Source organism: Chlorocebus sabaeus, chromosome 2, assembly GCF_047675955.1.
Source record: "Chlorocebus sabaeus isolate Y175 chromosome 2, mChlSab1.0.hap1, whole genome shotgun sequence".
Lineage (NCBI taxonomy): Eukaryota > Metazoa > Chordata > Mammalia > Primates > Cercopithecidae > Chlorocebus > Chlorocebus sabaeus.
Window position 1 is genome coordinate 100445190 of NC_132905.1, and position 19738 is coordinate 100464927.

The following is a 19738-nucleotide window of genomic DNA, read 5'->3' on the forward strand; positions in this document are numbered from 1 at the left end:
AACCCTTTCATAGTAACCTCCAAAGGTGGCCTCTTAGTGCCATCACATGGGTGATTAAGTTTTAGCACATGGATTTTTGGGACAGTTCAGACCATGGCATGGATCCACTGATGGTGTGTGAAAGTCCATTTCCCTACCACAAATCGAAGTGAAAAAGGACTTTGATCGTAAAGGTTAAATATGGCATCTTTTAATTTTGATTCCCATTTTTTAAGTAAGATTGATCATCTTTTATGTGTTTGTTGGCCTTTTGTATTTTTTCTTTTTTTATAAGCTTTCATATTATTTGCCCCTTTCTTTTGATTTTTGTTGATTTGTGTGTTAATTTAGCCTGAATTTGTGAATTTTTGTGACTTTGTGAAATTTTTTTCCACATAGAACTTTTTTCTTTGTATAGCCTAATATGTTTTTCTTTTCTTTGTGATTTCGTTTTCTTTTCTTTGTGAAAAACCTTCCTCACTATGATTATAAATACCCACACTTTTTTTTTTCAGAACTGTTATGGTTCTATGTTATTTTTACTTTTTGTGTGTTTTAGAAATGGCGTCACACTGTGTCGTATGACTGGCTGGGGTGCAGTGGTGCAATCATAGTTCACTGTAGCCTCAAACTCCTGGGTGTAAGGGACCCTCTCACCTCAGCTTCCCAAAGTGCTGGAATTACAGGGGTGAGCCACCCCACCTAGCCTTCTGATCCTATTTTAAACTGTGAGATTTCAAATCAATCTATAACTTATTCGTTGTAAAAAAATATAATGTAAAATTCCGCCCTAATTTATGCCACAAATACCCAGCGATCCCAACCTCAGTTACTGGACAGTTCCCTTCCCATTGACGCGAAATGCTGCGTTTGTCGTGCTCTGGATTTCAGGGGTCTGCTGCAGAATCGCTGCCATTTCACTGCTCTGTTTACTGCAGCTCCCAGTGGTGCATCATTTTCATCATTGCACCTTTGTAGATATGCAAGAGCTAGATCTCCAGCAGTTCTTATTTTTTTTTTAAGCATTTTCCTCATTAGCCTTGGGCACTTACTGTTTTGAAACTAATTTTATTATTCTGTTGTGCTTCCTCCTTTAGTAGGTAGTACATGGAATGTTTATGTTAATTTTGGGAGAACTGACATCTTTATAACATTGATTCTCAGTCTCCCATTACTTAAGCTTTGTTTAATATCTTTCAGCATTTTAAGATAAGGATAATATCTCTTTATCATACATGGTTGTACACTTTTCTTGTTCAATTTGTTCCTAGATATTTTTTATTACTATTATAAGGGGTTGGGTGAAGTGTTCTCTAAATACCAGTGAGATTAACTTGGTTGACAGTGATGTCCAGGCCTTCCACAGTCTTACCAATTTTTCTGTCTTCTTCAGTCAGTTACTGAGAGCACACTGTGCTAATTGTGAATTTGTCTGTTTCTTCTTGCATCTGTATTGGTTTTGCTCTATGTATTTTGAAGATCTGTTTTTAGGTACAGAAGTATTTAGAATAATCATGTCCTCTGGGTGAATTGATTCCTGTGTTGATGTGAACCGATGGGAATCTGGTTTGCTCTGAACTGCGTTCTGTATGGTGCTGACGTAGCTGCTCCAGCTCTGTCTCCATTGGTGTTGGCACTGTAGGCCTTTCCCACCCTTTGCTTCCGGGCAGGAGAGTTGGGCCTTGCTTTGTTGTCTGTGCCTCCCACCTCCTCCCACCTGTCCCTTTGTTTTTTATTCTGCGGAGTCTTGGGAGGCTCCATGGTGGGCTCTGAGGGCCTCGTGCAGGCTCCTGTCTGCTGGTGTGGTCTGGGCGCGGTCCTCGCTCTGCTCCCGCCTGCTGCCTGTCTTCTTTCTGGCGATGCTGTTTCTACGCTGGGCCTTCTGCAGCTTGAGGGTGCTGGTGGGAGGGGTGCAGCCTCTCCTCCAGCCCGCGGCTTTGCTGGCTGCCCTGAGCAAGCCTTCCTCTGCCTCCTTTCAGGGTGGCTGATTCTCATGTGGGTGTCCTTGGGTTTCAGGCATTTTCCTCCCTCAGGACAAGGCTGGGTCTCTCGCTTATCCCTCGGGGCACTCCCCAAGAACAGGAGGGGTGAGCTCATGTGTGCAAGAGGACTTCGGGGGACCCCCTGCCCACCTGCGCTGGCCCCTCTCTCATGGTGTATTGCTGTTTTCTCTAGTCAGACACCTGGCCCTGGGGAGTCTGGTTGGGATGCGGTGGTCCCTCCAGCCTCAGTGGTCCGGGTGACACTGTACCCCTGTGTGCACAGTGCTCCCTCTTGCCTATCTGCTCGCCTGGCCGTGCTGTGCTGAGCTGAGGGACTTCAGAAGCCTGTACTGTTGCTCTTATGTTTTGCTCATATTTTTAGATGTGGGGTGGCGGGGTCAGGGGTCATCAGCTGTGGCTCTGACCTCCATCTCAGTCCAGAACTTGGCGTGGCTGTAGGTCACAGGCAGTGATTCTGAATTTGCATTTCTTCCAGAAACTCCACTTGGAAATGTTGGCAGACCAGCCACGAACAACTAAATACCACAGTGTCATCCTGCAGAATAAGGAATCCCTAACGGATAAAGTCATCCTGGACGTGGGCTGTGGGACTGGGATCATCAGTCTCTTCTGTGCACACTATGCGCGGCCTAAAGCGGTGAGTGGGGTCTCGAACGCGTCCCGGGTGTTTGTGCCAAGGCTGGTGACATCCGAGGTGGCCTCTGAGTGTGCTAACTCGTGACCCTGAGCTGTTGAGGGCTCACTGATGACTCCGTGGTGTTGGTGAGCGTCCTTGCACGTGCGGCTCAGGGTCGGTAAAACAGCAGTGTGTTGAGACTGCATGCTAGAGGCTGTGGCACCCACGTAATGAGTCACAAACAGCACAGACAGGAATAGAGCAGAATAGAAAATACCCCATGAATTGCACAGGGTGGGGTATGTTCTGTGAGACATTTATTTCAGTTGAGTAGACAAACAGGTGCACCCACATGTCTGTGCTGGGCCTTGGGTGTGGATGGTCCCACGGGGATGGGAGGGGTGCACACGCTGGGCCCCCTCCCCACTCCTCTTGGGCCGTCTGTGCTATGCTGAGCTGAGCTGAGCTGCAGCCTTGGAGACTCCTTACAGAGTGGGTGGGGTCGCAGCACAGTGTCCACCCAAGTCCAGGCTCTGCAGGACCCAGGGCCCAGCACTTGGGCACTTCCCGCCAGACCCTTCCCTGAGACCCTGGGTTTGAAACTGTCTCACAGGCCTCAGATGTGGCACAGACCAGCATTGTCACTTGGGTGCTCAGAACTTGCTGTGCTGGTCATGGATTAAGATTGCTGTGCATGTGGCAGCCGACTCGGCATGCGAGGCTTCCGCCCACTTGCAGCCCTGCGTCTGTGTCTTGTGCAGGAGGTGGGGGCTGTCGGGAGGGTTAGAGGCGGCTCCTTTCTGGGTGTCCCTGGAGGGGCAGGTGTGGCTCAGCCCTCGCTCTCTCTGCTGTCTGGAATGCTGCTTCCCTCTTGTGTCATTGACCGTTTCTCATGATGCTGGTTGTGACTCAGGAGAGTAGATGACGGGCCGTGTGCAGGCTGGGCGTGCACTGACGGTGCTTCTGCTGCTGCAGGTGTATGCGGTGGAGGCCAGTGAGATGGCACAGCACACGGGGCAGCTGGTCCTGCAGAATGGCTTTGCCGACATCATCACCGTGTTCCAACAGAAGGTGGAGGACGTGGTGCTGCCCGAGAAGGTGGACGTGCTGGTGTCCGAGTGGATGGGGACCTGCCTGCTGGTGAGGGCGGGCGTGCGGGCAGCTGGGGTCCGGGGCTGGGGGGCTTCTGAGCACAGGCTCAGCTGGGCCAACCTCAGGATCTCAAGAGTCATGCATGATTCATTTTGATGTTTTCCCTATTGTGAGGTATAATTAATTTATTGTGTGGACATTGGCTCAGTGTCTTGAATTTTCACCTGATTTAAAAAATGCCTTTATGAGAAATTTAACTCAAAGTTCATGTAACATTTTCATGAATGATTTACATGAACTGTGTTCTCGGGAATCTGTAAAAATTCTGTGCCTAACAGGTAAGGCTGTTTCTTTAACGCCAGTAGGGCCTTCGTCCCTGGCCAGGGTCTCCTCACCTTAGACTGGCCCCAGTGACGCTGTGAAGCCACTTGGGCATCTGTGGGGCCAGCATGTGCCTGGCCTGTCCTGGGTTGTTCACCCTGAGTTTCACATGTGGGTGGAAGTGGACTGTTTTCTGGTTGCTTGCGAATATGCCCTGCACAAACACTGTCTGCTTGGAGGGAAAGTGACGGGAGTGTGGCTGGATGCTGTCTGCCCGGTGCTCTCCTCCTGGGCTCAGCATCCTGGAACACAGGACATTGGAGTGGAGCTTCCCAACCTGAAACTGCGTCTCAGTGTAGAGACCCAGAAAGATGGGGTCTGGGTGAAGGAGTGTGAAGTATGGCTGCTGCTTCTCCAGGAAACGGTTTCCCGTGGTAACAGATGGCTTTGGCTTTTAGTCCTGTTGAAATTTTGTTGTCAGAAGATAAATGTAAATAGACTCAATGTCCATGCTGTGACTTGGCTTATTAATAACGTCTGTGACACACTAGAGAAACGGGCTCCACTCCCAATCCCTGAAGGGGCTTTCGCCTTTGCCCCTGAACAGCAGTGCCCATTCAATTAGTGTCTGTTGACAGCTGGTGCCTGGCTACGGGGACAAAAAGAGGACAGAGGAGGAGTGAGGCTGTGGTGAGGCCAGGGGTGCGTGGGCACTGACGTGGGGAAGCCTGGGTGCTGCAGTGTCTGGCTGTGCCCTGGGTTGGGTGAGAGGGACACAGGAGGGACGTGGGGCAGAGGGAGGGGAGAGGAGTAGCCACTGTGTTCACCATGTTGCTGTGTTCCAGGGCTGCCCAGTGGCCGGATTGGCCAGACTGTGTTGCATCAGGGAGGCAGAGGCCAGATGTAGGGAACTGTGTGTCTGAGGACTTTGTGCCACATCCTGGACACCGAGCGGAGTGCCAGTGGTGTGTGTGAGTGATGGAGTAAGAGGTGGGCTGTGTTTGGAGGCCCCTGGGTATGTGTGGCCAGGACTGGAGGCCAGGGACTGGCTGTGGTCCAGCCCCAGCATGCAGAGGCCTGAGACAGCCTGTGTGAGGGGAGGCCCCTCTGTGTGGGAGGTGCACAGACTTCCAGGACTGACTGTGGCTTCACTGTCAAGATGCATGAGCCAGGGCTTGGCATGGCGCAGGTGTGGAGATGCAGAGCAGGGCCGGCAGGCAGGATGTGCTGTTGGGGGCCTGGCATGAGCGGGACGGTGCCTCCCAGCCCTGATCCGCAGGGAGTGGGCCACCAGCACTGGCTGGGGGCCGGGGTAGGGAGGACCTTGGGGAGGGTGAACATCTGTGTGGGTCTTGAACACAGGACGCCCATCTGATGTGCAGGGCCAGCTGTTGATTGGGCAGGGGGGACATGGCTGGGGTCTTGGTGGGCATTGGCCTGGAGGGGCTACCCTGAGCAGGACTTTCGGAGGAATGCTGGGGCAAGTTCAGACAGGACCATGTGGTGGTTTCTCCTGTGCAGGCAGTGCAGGGTGTAGGCGGAGCTTTGCAGGTGAGGGCTTGAGGCAGCTCCGACTTCAGACTCTCCCTGGGGGGACTGAGGGAGCACCACCGTCATTACTCAGCCCAAGGAGGCCCAGAACAGGGCAGACGGGGCTGCAAGAATTCCTGTGGTGATAGTTATTGGGGTACAGGGTTGGGAGGCTTTGAGGGAGGGCGGGTGTGAATTTGGGAGTTGTTGATGCAGCTGCACCCACCTTCACTTTCAGTCCCCAGGCTGCCCCTCTCCTGAGCTGCCGCATCCTTCCCTGCACCTGTGCGTCTGGCCCCTCCCATCCTCCGTGCCTGCTGTCTGCCTGTTCTCAGAGCCCCTCAGCCCTCAGGCCTTCATCTCTCCTGGCCCGTCTTCCGACTCGGACACTGACATGTAGTAAAAGTCTGAGACAGGGAAGAGTGCATGTGCGTTTAGCATAGGAGGGCCAGCTTTCAGTCAGTGCAAGGGCATGTAGTTATTCAGAGATGGTGCTGGAACGATTGATTTGGAGAAAAGAGTCCCTTCTTCACACCATCTGCTAAAATAAACCTCAGATGGGCTCAAGAGTTAAATATTTAAGAAAAGGAGGAAACTTAAAAAAATTGCTAAAAGTTTATCTGTTGTTAGGATGGGAAAGGTCTAAGATCCAAGTTCATAATGAAGCTGTCAAATAAAATATTTGACAAAAAATTCCCCTTCATACATTAGCATAGCTAAAAGTTATTAAATGGTAAATGAAACTAAAGAATTGCAGCTTGCGTGACATAAAGAGTTGCAGTAGGAAACACATAAAAAGATGCCTCATGGAAGGTGAGCGGGGACTAGAAAGGCAGAGAAATGCCAGAGGCCAGAAGCTTGAACATTGTTTAATGTCACCAACAATTTAAAAGTAACCTTAATAGTTTTGACCTGGGAAGTTGGCTGAGCAGTCCTCTAATATCTGATGATCCCCAGGCTGGGGTTGTGGGGAAATGCACCCTGCCGTACACTTTTTGTCAGTGTGAATTGATAAAGCCTTTTGAAGGAAAATAGGACAGAATAAGTCAAAGAGCATTACAGTTTTTTTGTTCTTCCATATTTCATTATTGCAGACGCAGCAAAGTTCTGAAGGAGAGTCAAGTAAAGATACCACAGGTGTCCTAGATTGTCAACAGACCATTTAATCATTTTTGTTAACAAAACAGGTGACAATGGAGCCCTAATTTGCGTTATCATTAGTTGTTACAGGATCTTGCTTGTTCTCCTGAGGACACACTCAGCAGTCTCCCACTAGCCAGTGGCACTGCAGGTGCAGAGGCTGCCTCCTGGATTTCAGGACGCTTCGCAGGGTCACTGAGGGTCTCCGTTACACATTTGGTAGAATTCAAAGACTGCCAGACTCAGTCTTACTGTTGTTAGTGTATTAGTGCTGTCATATGTGATGAGGACATACTATATTCCGTTATTCTGTTTAGCTCAAGGAAGAATAAAGAATTTGGACCAAAATTCCAACCACATTATGACCAATTTTCTAAGCAAAAGAAACGAAGTAACTGCTGAGGTTACAAAGATGTAATAATTCTCTTCACACAGCCTTGTACTGTTTTATGGACTGTATTATCACAAATGCTGAGCTTAACAAAAATCTTTATAAGTCAGCTCATGAAAACAGGCACGTGGCCAATAAGAATTTAATTTCACACCAATAAAACTTTAGACTTTGGATTTATTTAGGGCTGTTTGCACATATTTATAGAATGTGTAGTTTACTCTAGGTGATGGGACAGCTCCCCATCAGTAAGACCCTGGCCGAAATGTATTTGCCTTATTTACACAACAAGAGGATGAGAGTAAACACGGGCACTTTCCGCTTGTGGCACTGAAGGACGATCTACACAGGGCAGCCTGCAGAGGCCACAACCAAGGCCACCTGGCTTCCCAGTGGGACAGGCCCAAGGGAGGACTTCTGGCCCCTTTACTTGTCGTTCATGTTTTATGCCTTGATGTTTCTTTTTGGTTGCATTCCTGGAGCTCATGTAGATCATTTTACTTTTCAGAGGTGTTAGTTCTGGTGCCTACACACACACACAAAACCATCAACTCTTCTGGATTCCTTGGTTTTAAAGCTTGCCTTATGCAAAGTACAGAGATACCTTTTTCAGGAAACATTGCCACCACATGCTTGAAGGACCACTTATGGCTGCACCTACATCTCCAACCAAGGTCTCTTCACCGCCTTCTACAACAACGCACTTTGTCTGCACTGAGACAAAAAATGACAGCCTTTTTTCTTTTCTTGATTTTTTTTTTTTTTGGCCTTGAGCATTTCCGAATTTTCACGTCATAAAAAATGCAGCATAGTTAATTGGCAGCTTGCACTTCTGAGGGCACATTCACCTCAGGGGAGGAGGAAGGAGGAGGAGCTGGTGTGTGCTGAGACTGCAGAGTGTCCTCCTTCCCAGCAGCTGGACCCAGAGACCAGGCACCAAAATTTTTTTGATGGAATTATCCTAAGGAAATAATCAAATTTGTACAGAAATTTATGTTAAAAAATGTTTATGGCAGCACGATTTACAATGGGGAGACAATTGGAAACAATAGAATTGTTGTAATACATATGATCATTAAAAATTATGTTTTAGAAAGATTTTTAACGAACTTTGGAAAAAGTTGGTGACATGTTGCTGGTTTTTAAAAAAGCACAAAGAGTATGTACAGTATGATTCCAATTTTGTGTTTAAAAATTAGACATAGTGGTAACCTAGCTTCAATTCCAGGTAAGATGGAGAAGGCACACTCCTGTCATCTCTCCCACTGAATGCAGCTATAAATCCTGGAGACAGACAGGGAGAAACTATTTGAGGACTCTGGAACAAAGACATAGTAGCAGTTGATTGGTGAAGAAGACAAGAATTTGAAGTACAGTCAAATATTTGTGGGCTCCATATCTGCAGATACAACCTACATGTATTGAAAACATCTGAAAATAAAAATAACAACACAACAATAAACATATCAACAATACAAATAACAAACCAACACAGTAACTAACAGCTAGTTACATAACATTGACATTGTATTAGGTGGAAGTAATCTAGAGATGATTCAAAGTCTGTCGGAGGATGTGTGTAGCCTGCATGTAAAAACCACATTATTTTATATGGGGGACTTGAGCATCCAAGGATTTAAGTATCCATGGGGATCCTGGAACAAGTCCCCCATAGACACCAAGGAACAACTGTATTCCTGAAATACTCTTGAGTTATCATTTTCCCTCTTCTCCCTCTATGTACATACATAGAGTGTATGTACATAGAGTGAGAAGCAAAGAAGGGCCATGAAACGGACCAGTTCTTTTGAAAACTGCATATTACCACAGTTCATCTAACATGAAATAGATAACCTGAATGGTCCAATAACTAGTAAAGATACTTAATTAATAGTTTAAAAGCCTTCTGAATGGTAAATCTCTAGCCTAAATGATTTCACTAGTGAATTCTGTCAACACATTTAATGAAGAAAAAACTCCAATTCTAAATAACTTCTTTCGGAAAAGAAGAGGGAACGCTTCCTCACTCATTATATGAGGTAAGCATTGCCCTAATATCAAAACCAAGGTTAACACAAAATGTGAAACCTACAGACCAATAACTGCTTCATCAACATAAATGTAAAAATCCTTAAGAAAACATTAGCAAATTTAAACCAGCAAGATATAAAAGGAATAATAATACACCATAACAAAAAAGGAAACTATCCTTGGAATGCAAGGCTGGTTCAATATTTGAAAATCAATCAGTGTAATCTACCATATTAACAGTCTGAAAAAGAAAAATCATGACTATATCAATACAGAAAAAAATTGACCAAATTCAACATCAGTTCATGATAAAATGCTCAGCAAACTAGAAATGGAAGGAAATTTAACATGACATAGGACATCTACAAAAAAACCTACAGAAAATCCTAAGGAATCTATGAGAAAATTTCCTAAAACTAGTAAGGTAGTTTAGCAAGGTCATGATGCAGAAGTCATTTATATATCTTTGCAGTGTACAATTAGAAATTAAAGAATATTATTTACAGTAGCTTCAAAAATATGAAAGGCTTAGAAATATAACAAAACATGATCTGGATGCCAAAAAAGATGAGATGATAATGAAAGAAATCTCAGAAAACCTAAATAAATGGAGAGATAAGGCTCAACCTAGTAACGATGTATGTTGTTCTTAAATTGATCTGTAGACTTAATAAAATTCCAATTAGAATCCAAGCAGGATTTGTTCTTATAGATAAGCTCATTATGAAATGTATGTGGAATGTAAAGGAACTAGTGCTATGGTTTGTCCCCACCAAATCTTATGCTGAAATTTGATCCTCAGTGTGGTGGTGTTGGGAGGTGGGGCCTAGTGGGAAGTGTTTGGGTCATGGGTGTGGATCCCTCATGAATAGATGAATGCCCTAAATAAGTGAGTTCTCGCGCTCTCAGGTCCCAACAAGAGCTGGTTGTGAAAAAGAGCCTGGCACCCCCACTTGCCTCTGCTCTCACCCTGTGGTCTCTGCATGTGCCAGCTCCCCTTTGCCTTCCTTCCACTGTGAGGGGAAGCAGCCTGAAGCCCTCACTAGATGCCCAATCCTGAACTTTCCCAAAGAGCAGAACCATGAGCCAAATAAACCTCATTTCTTTATAAATTACCCAGCCTCAAATATTCCTTTTTGGCAACACAAAAATGGACTAAGAGAACTAGAGTAGCTGATACAATTTTCAAAAAGAAGAGTAAAGTTGGAGGAACTACACTACTTGATTTTAAAGCTACAGTATTCAGGACAGTGTGGTATTGGTGAAGGGACAGACATGTCAGTCAATGGAATGGAGAAGAAAAATAGATTGCTACAAATACGGTCAATTGATTTTTTAACAAAGGGACAAAAATCAATTTAATAGAGAAAAAGTCTTTTCAGCAAATGTTACTGGAATAGTTGTCATCCATATGTAAAAAACAACACCTCAACCTCACACCCTATCCATAGCTGAACTTAAAATTGATCATAGATCTAAGTGTGTAACATATAAAACTATAAAGCTTCTTGAAAAAATCATAGAAAATCTTCATCACCTGGACTTGGGCAAAGAGTTTTTAGATGCAACTCTAAAAGCATGATCCATAATAGAAAATGTTGATAAATTGAATTTCATCAAAACTAAAAACGACCGCTCTACAAAGGGATGATACTAAGAGAATAAAAAAGACAAGCTAAGATTAGGAGAAAATATTGCAAAGAATATATCCAGTGTATGTTCTGAATATACAGAGAAATCTCAAAACTCAACAGGAAGAAAACAAGCCAATTGAAAATGGGCAAAAGAACAGACGCTTTGCCAAAGTGGATATACAGATATCAGATACACACATGAAAAGATGTTCAACATTGTTAGCCATCAGGGAAATACACATTAAAGCCACAGTGAGATATCACACCTACTGAAAAATGACTAAAAAAAAAAAAATCTGATGGTAATACCAAGTGCCATTGAGGATGAGGAACAGCTGAAAGTCGTGCATTGCTGGAGGGCTCATGCCACTGTGGAAACAGGTGAGTGCTTTCTTATACAGTTGTATGTGCACTCACCTTACGCCCAGGAGTCCCCCTCCTGTGTATTCAACCCAGAGAAATGCAAGCTGTGTTCACACAAAAACCTGTATGTGAATGATTATACTAGCTCTCTTTATAATTGCAAAAAAAACTGGAAACAACCCCAGTGTCCTTCATCAGGATAATCCTTAAGGATAAACTGGTGCATCCACACAGCGGAATACCACTGAGCAGTGAAGAGGAGCCAGTTATTGAAACAGGTAATTTGGAGGAACCCCAGAAACAGTACAGTGAGTGAAAGAAGCTTGCCTTGAAAGGTTATATACTTGTCTGGTTCCGTTTATACGATATTCTCAAAAAGACACAAGACCATGGGGATGGAGACCAGATTGGTGGCTTGAGAGGCAGGGGCGGGGGAGGGCATGACCACCAGAGAAAAGTGTGAAGAGTGTTTTGGGGTGGCAGAGCTGTGTGTATGCTGGCTGTGGTGGTGAGGACAAAATCCACACAAGTGCTAGAGTTCGTAGACTGTACACCAAAAAAGCTCAGTTTCACTTTATAACTGAAAAAATGAGATTAAAAAATTAGATGTATGTATTTTTCATGTGCATGTGTAGAAAATACTTGAAGGTAAGCTGCAGAGTGATAACAGTGGTTCCTTCTGGGTACTGGGTTAACACGTGATTTTTATTTTTGTTTGAGCCTTCATAATTTTTCTCCATTTTCCATACAAAACATGTACTACTTCTATAATAAAACCGGCTTGAGATTATTTAAGGGAAGCAAAACACTTCTGTTGTTTCTCGTCAACTACAGGATGAAGTGCAGGCTCCCAAGTGGCTTGCAAGGGCTACAGGCCTTGGCCCCACCTCGCTGGTGCTCCCTCTACTCCTTTCTGTGTTAGAAGCCAGTTCTGGTTCCAACAGAAGGCCTGGCCTTTGAGGGTGCTGGGTCCCCAATTCCTCAGTCATAGATGTGATGTGCTTCCCTTGACTTGGGACCTTCTGAGGGATGCAAGGTGGACCAAAGGACCATGTGAATGGCCAGGGCATGCCTGCGTAGAGTGATTTCAGTCTACTTAAAGGGTTGTGGAAATTCGGAGAGTACTACAGACCAAATATATTTTATGTAACAGCTGGGATCCTGCAATACTTCAGGGCTCTTTCAGAATCTGGTGGTTACGAACTCTTCAGTGACTGAGACAGGACAAGAGTGAAGATTTGTCCTTGCTTTTAGCTCCGCTCCAGTTCTTAGTTCTAATGGGAAATTATGTGACTTGAACCCAGGCTGTGAGATGCATCAGTGACCATTACATGTGGGCATAAAATAAACCCTCGAGATGTTCTCTCGCATGGTACACTGGCCTAGGCAGGAATATTCTTGAGGCTAAAACTGTAGAACTCTCGGACTAGTGTTATGAAAGTGGTGGTGAGAGGCCTGTGCAGCCACAGGGCCTGTGATGTGTCTCCTGTGTGTCTTTCACTCCTATGCAGTTTGAGTTCATGATCGAGTCCATCCTGTATGCCCGGGATGCCTGGCTGAAGGAGGACGGGGTCATTTGGCCCACCATGGCCGCGTTGCACCTTGTGCCCTGCAGTGCTGATAAGGACTATCGTAGCAAGGTGCTCTTCTGGGACAACGCATACGAGTTCAACCTCAGCGCTCTCAAGTAAGTGTCCACAGCTGGGACTGGCACTGTCTTGTGGGGCCTCCTGGTCCACAGTCTGTAGGTGGGCCAAGGCCCTGGGAGATCACACACCATGGTCGGATAAATGAGGGCACCTGTGCACCCAGATAGGACAGTCTGTTGTAGCGTTTATGGTGCTATAACAAGAAAAGACAGATGAGCAGAGCAGGGCAGAATGCAAGGAACAAACATTTTTTTCGTGTGTGAAAAAGGTTGCATTACAATTAGGAGGGAGCGAGGGCCGAGTCAGCAAATTATTCTGGAGCAGTCGATTAGCTCTTGTTCTCTCACGCCATACGTGAAAACTTAATTCTGCATGGAATCAACGTCAACGACAGACATCCATGGGGGCCTGTGTGCACCATCTTAGGTGGAGAAATGAGCCGCAACAGTGGATGGAATGGACCCTGTGCTAGATAGAATCTGGCAGTCTACGTGGTAGAAATCAGCAAAAACACGACTGTGAAAGCAAACAAGTAATTAGAGAAATCGCGTGCTGACAGGTCTTGGAATCAATTAGAAAGAGATGACTAGCCAGATGGAATTACAGCACAATCACGTGAACAGGCAAACTACAAAAAATAAATAAAATTACCAATAAATATATGAAAAATTATAATGTTGTTAGTAGTTAAAATGCAAATTAAAATACATGCTGTTTTCCCTACCCAACAAGCAAAGAGTAAATTAAAATAGTAGCCCGGGCTTGCCTGGCAGTGGCAGGGAGGTGTGGCTGCCGGGGCCTTAGAGGTTGGCATCAGGCTGCCCACCCCAGTCACTGCCAGAGCCTCCCACCTGAGTGTTCCTCCCAGCACTGGAAGCCAGTGGCCATCCAGAGGAACGTGGTTGAATTGCTGTATATCCGTCTGGTGGAGCACTGCGGTACAGCTGTTAAAAAAGAAACCATAGGTTTTTAGGGATATGTAATGATATTTAGAAAGGGTTTAAAAGACAGTAAAGCTTGGCAGAATAAACCATGTATACAGAATGGATATTAGTTTGCATAAATAAATTTATATAAATATGTTTGGGGGATAAAAATAAATATCACAATGCTAAGACAAGCATATGGGGAATTTAAACTTTTCTTTGTACTTGTCCGTTTTTTCCAATTTTTAAATTCGTAATTTTTTATCAGAAAAATAATCAGAAATATGTAAACATAGTGGAATCTTTATTAAAACATTCACTTTTATTTGCTATTTCAGAAGTTACTGCTTTGCTTATTTTTTAAAACATTCCTGTGGTAAATAATAGGTGACTTACTGACAAGCCCAGTGCAACCAGTGATGGGGGTTGGCAAACGGTGACACGCAGGGGGCCATGCGGCATCTAGTGTCTGTTTCTGTGTCAAATTTGGGTAACAACAGAGCAAGTATTTCTCCTGAAACTCAGACTCACTCAGGCCACCTCAGCTCTTCTAGTTCCTTACGTTTATTATAGAGTAACCTACAGCAGGAATACCACTTTCATTTACTGTTAAAAGAAAATCCACAAAAGATACTTTGAAATCAGATAGATTCTAAAACTAGGCAAGACAAGCTGCAACTCCCCTTGTCCTCTAGGTTATGAGGGGTGAGCGTTGGTTTCCATGTGCTCAGATCCCATGAATGAGACATCACAGGGAAGCGCCCAGTGACTCGCAGGCTCCTGAATGCCTCCAGGTCAGGCTCGGGAAGGCTCTGGATGCCTGGGTAGGGTCTGGGTCCTCTCAGAGGAGGAGGCACCCAGGGCCTCTGGAGGCCTGAGGGCTACTCTCGGGGTCCAGGGCCCCAGACAGTGGCTTAGCATCCTGGTGACACAGAAGAGAAAGCACTCACCGCGGTCCCACGTGTGTGTTTTGAAGCCTGAGATGTTTGCAATGACTCTCAACAGTTGCTTTGACCTTTTCCCCTAGATCTTTAGCAATTAAGGAGTTTTTTTCAAAGCCCAAGTATAACCACATTTTGAAACCAGAAGACTGTCTCTCTGAACCGTGCACTATATTGCAGTTGGACATGAGAACCGTGCAAATTTCTGATCTAGAGGTGAGAAAAAGATGAATTGCTCCTTACATTAGATAATCAGTGACCATGAAACACTCAGCCCAGATTATCATAAACCTTCAGTGAGCGCTGGGGGTGTGAGTAACTAATTATTTTATTATACAAATAAGTGAATTTATAAAACGTTTGCTACTGATTTTTTCCAGTCTTTTTTCTTCTTTACGTTCTATTTTGATTCTTTCATATTGTACATCATTTTCTTTATAGATGTCTCTAGCGTCTTCATTTTAGATTTATGTTTAATATTCTCAGCATCTTCAAAATCAAATAAATTATATTTCGTTTCATTGTGGTATTTGCATTACAGTTTTTTTTCACGTGTTTTTAGCCACCCTTCATGACAGAACTGTTAAAATTCCCTCCGCGAATCCCTGTCTGTGGCCGCGCGGTGGCGCTCGTGGGCTCTGGGCGGGTTCCGGGCGCCCCGCCCTGCCTGGCGCCCCAGTTGGCGCCGCGTCTGGAGATGGGGTGGGCGGCGCGGGCGCAGCTGTGGTTTTAGTTCGTTCTGCGTGGAAACGCCCAGCCTGGAGCTCTCCAACGCCTTAGCCTGAAGAGCTGAGCGCCGAAAAGGTTCCGCAGGAATCTGGGGCAGAAAACTGGGCGCAGGAAGCTCAGATTGCTTGACACGTTTCTGACGGAAGCGTCTGAACTCAGGATGCGGGTCTTGGGGGTGGTTTCCCAGGGCGGGGGCTTTTCTGCGGTTCCTGACGCGTTCAGCGTCTGCGCGGGGCGCGCGGAGGGGGCCGCCCCATCCCGGCCCTGCGGTGCCACGCGGTGCCCACGCGTGCCTTGTCGTCTGCTTGACCCAGACCCTGAGGGGCGAGCTGCGCTTCGACATCAGGAAGGCGGGGACCCTGCACGGCTTCACCGCCTGGTTTAGCGTCCACTTCCAGAGCCTGCAGGAGGGGCAGCCGCCGCAGGTGCTCAGCACCGGGCCCTTCCACCCGTGAGTGTGCGGGGCGGGCGCGGGGTGCGGGGCGGGCACGGGGTGCGGGGCGGGGCGCGGAGGGCGGGGCGGGCACGGGGTGCGGGGTGGGGCGCGGAGGGCGGGGCGGGCACGGGGTGCGGGGTGGGGGGCGCGGGGATGCGGCGCGCAGGAGGGGGCGGGACGCGGCGTGGCGGTCGTGGCGGGTGGGCCACGTGGGGTGGGGGCGGCGCGCGTGGGGGCGCAGGGTGGTGTAGACACCGCAGCCTGTGTGCCTCCTTCCGGGTCTCGCCCGCACTCCGGGCCCAGTCTGGGGCGTCCCCCCCACCCCCAACAGCCCCAGCGGGAGGAGCTCCCCGTCTTCCCGCCCCCGAGGAGCACCCACAGCTCTTCATGGTCCGACCCAAAGCGCCTCTGCAGGACGTAGGGGTTCACCTGACGGTTTTGGAGGGTTTTGGAGGGACGGTGGTTTTTTGGGACACATTTACCCTCCAGCATCCTGGACACACCTGGCGGTGGAGCCGCCTTCGGGGCCTTCCCTTTGGAACTGGGGTGGGGTTGGCTCCCCGCTCTGGCACCTGCCCCGCCCTGGCACCTGCCCCGCCGACTCCCCAGCGTGATGGCCCCACGAGGGGACCCCGGCTCCAGGGAGGTCGCAGACGTGCAGAGTTGATGCCCTGGCCTGGCATGTGGTCCCCATCACAAGAGTCCTGTGGTAACCTCTCTAGTGCCGTCACCGGGTGGAGGTGGGCAGCGTGGAGGCTGGTTATACCCACCCCTGAGTCTGGGGGCGTGGAGGGAGCAGTGACCTGGAGCACAGGCTGGGGTGAGGGGTGTGACCAGAGTCAGGGAGAAACTAGAGACCTGAGGAGCCCCCCACTTCACTGCTGGCCCCACTGGGGACAGTGGGAGTTTGAGGGGCGACAGAGGCTGAAGAACTTAGAGATGTTTCCAACGCAACCCAGTGCAGAATCCTAGTGTTTTACTATTTTCCCCCAAATGTGACAGTGGTCCTCACATTATAACCGTCACAGAAGCGACTCCTTGGACCTGATTCCATCTGTGTACATCACAGTTTAATGGCAGGAGCTAGATCACCAGCCTCTGCAGCTTAGGCGAGGGCACAGGAAGAGGGTGCCCAGCCGTCCTCCTGGTGGGCTGGGGAGTCAGACACCACACAGGACCTTTAGTGCAGCCGTGTGTCCCCTGAGCTTCCACATCCTCTCGGCCACCCAGGGTGAGCCGTCCACACCTCCAGGAATCTGAGTGGTCTCAGGAGCAGCCTTGTGTTTGTCATTGGCAGGGTCTGTCTCACCGGCGTAACTGTGATCCCAGTGTATCCCAGAGTCCCTTTAGATCACAGGGCTGGGGGTGTATCTGCCCCCTGAGTTAGCCTGAAAAGTCAAGCTTTGTGTCCCCAGGCCCTCAGGGTGGACTGCTGGCCATGTGGGTTCTGCTGAGGGTGAGAGCCAGTGCGAGCCTGAGTCAGCGCCCCGAGGGCCATGTGGAGACTGCCCTCGCCCAGCCTCCAGGTCACAGGCACCCCTCTCTTGCAGCATCACACACTGGAAGCAGACGCTGTTTATGATGGACGACCCAGTCCCTGTCCATACTGGAGACGTGGTCACGGGTTCAGTTGTGTTGCAGAGAAACCCAGTGTGGAGAAGGCACATGTCGGTGGCTCTGAGCTGGGCTGTCACTTCCAGGCAAGACCCCACATCTCAAAAAGTAAGATGTGTAGTTTTAAGATTCTGTCCTGTGGGTGCCGGTCCTCAGGCAGACAGGCCTGGGTGGTGGTAGTGATGGCAGATGCCGGCCCACGCTGGGGCCCACGCGTTTTGTGCACGAGTGATTTAATCCTCGCACAGAAAGTGCATGCTGTTACTGGCTTCGTTTCCCATCTGACAGCACAGGAAGTGGAGGGCTCTGGCAGGGAAGTCATTTCCTCAGGTGACACGGTAAGTGAGGGAAAGCAGAGACCCACATCAGCCTGAGGCCCCTCGTGCCATGTCCAGAGGGGTCCCCAGATGGGCAGAAGCCTGAGCTGTGCCTCGGCACTCCCTTTACACGGGTCTCTGTGGCTTCCCAGGCAGCAGTTCATCTAGGTGTGTCGTCCCTGATGCGTGTTCTGACTGGCAGCCTTTGGGTCCGTGCATGAATTTATGTGTAGCTCGCCCAGCTCACTTGGGCTTCCTGTCTCAGAGGCTGCTGAAAATGGAAGGTTCTTCTTTGGACTCAGGATTAATGTGGCAAAGAAAATAAAAATAAATGGTTTTCCTTCATTTTTTATATTTGTTTTGTGCTTTACTTTGTGATAATTTTTTGTTAAAAGTTTGTCATTTAAGAAAATTCTGCACCCTGAATATTGTTCTCTTGTCCAATATTAAACCATTAGGAAATGTAGTGTGTTAATCAAATGATTTATTGTCTGACTGACCTGTTGTCATTTTATCTTTTTCAGGTTGGAGAAAAAGTGTTCCCAATCTGGAGATAACAGCTGATGCTTTATTTGGAAAGCCGTGTGTGTATCCTGAGGGGTGACGAACACAAGCAACCCAAGATGCACCTGGCTGCTGCATACTCCTGCGAAGTCGGCGAACGTTCACGCCACATTGACCCCTCCCCAGCCTGGCAGGTGACGTCAGGGTCCTTCACAGACAAACACGCTTGGGCTCGGCAAGAACTGCCGTGGCCACCCCCGCTGCCCAGTGTCTGCCCTCTAGAAGTAGGCTGTGTTTCTAGGTGTCCACCCGTGGTGTCCACAGTGCTGACCCGTGGCTAGGTCAGAGCTCCATGTTCCTAAGCTAGGTCTAGGTCCACAGTCCTAGAACGCCCGCATATCAGCCTGTGTACCCTGTGACAGTGACTATTCCCGCCTCCTGTGTTAGTGGTGCCCTTACTGCCATCGCTCATCCACTTGTGTGGGATGTAGGATTGCACAGGGCTGTGCCAGTGCCGTGTAGGGAACACTGCCCTGGCTCAGCGCGGGAGCTGAGGTGGCGATGCACGCGATGGGACTCTGCATGGGATAGTTTTGTAGACGTCTTCCAAATAAATTATGTGTTGGCGCATTGCACATGCTCAATAAATATTTTTAAATGAGTGAATGTCGTTGTGTATCCTGTTTTACACATATATGTTATTTTTTGTAATTACAGGATCATACTGTATGCATTGCTTTGTAACCTTTCCTCAGTATTGTGAAAAAACTTCCGTATCAGTAGATACAATTTTTTTTGTATTGTTTTGATTTTTATTAAATTTTGTTGAAATATAGGCTGAGTGCAGTGGCTCACCTCTGTAATCCCAACATTTTGAGAGGTTAAGGTGGGATGATTCCTTGAGCTCAGGAGTTCAAGACCACCCTGGGCAACATAGTGAGATCCTATCTCTACAAAATACAAAATTTAGCTGGGCGTGGTGGCATGTGCTTGTAGTCCCAGCTACTCGGGAGGCTGAGGTGGGAGGATCACTTGAGCCCAGGAGGTTGAGGCTGCAGTGATCTAGGATTGCACTGCTGTACTCCACCCTGGGTGACAGAGCAAGACCCTGTCTCAAAACCCAAAAAACAAAACTGAAATATCAAATATATATTGAAAACAGCGCTGGTTGTGGGTACCTAGATGATGGCATTTTATAAAGTGGATGCACATGTAACCAGCATCCGGTCCAGGACACACTACGGGCTCCCCGATTCCCCTTCCGCTCAGTGCCCACCCTCTCGAGGGTGGTGTCCTGACTTGTAACTGTCGATTACTCTTGCCTGAATGGAATTGTACACGTGTTCTTTTGCGTCTGCCGTCTTTAGTTAAACATTGTGAGACTCATCTGAGTTTCAGACAGTGTGGTTGTGGCTTACTTTTTCATTGTGGCATAAGTATTCGACTGCATGAATAGACCACAGTTTATGAATCTTATTTCACATGGTGTCCGTTTGGGTTGTTGCCAGGGTTTAGCTATTAT

The 19738-nt window shown here is 47.7% G+C and overlaps 1 protein-coding gene across 6 annotated transcripts in view; it reads left to right on the forward strand.

Annotated features, from left to right (window-relative positions):
• PRMT2 (protein arginine methyltransferase 2) overlaps positions 1-18878 on the forward strand; it is a 31020-nt gene extending 12142 nt beyond the window's left edge. For 4 of the 6 annotated variants that reach the window (XM_007971282.3, XM_007971275.3, XM_007971319.3 and 1 more), the window contains 7 exons: positions 2458-2619; positions 3574-3738; positions 12612-12787; positions 14703-14832; positions 15660-15796; positions 17332-17503; positions 18237-18878. In XM_007971282.3, coding sequence (XP_007969473.3) covers positions 2458-2619; positions 3574-3738; positions 12612-12787; positions 14703-14832; positions 15660-15796; positions 17332-17503; positions 18237-18269 — 975 coding nt within the window. In that variant the 3' untranslated portion in view covers positions 18270-18878. Of the gene's footprint in view, positions 1-2457; positions 2620-3573; positions 3739-6762; positions 7044-11934; positions 14008-14702; positions 14833-15659; positions 15797-17331; positions 17504-18236 lie in introns of those variants that run through there. The other 2 variants (XM_007971340.3, XM_007971326.3) reach the window with 2 other exon arrangements.
• The last annotated feature ends 860 nt before the right edge of the window (positions 18879-19738 follow it).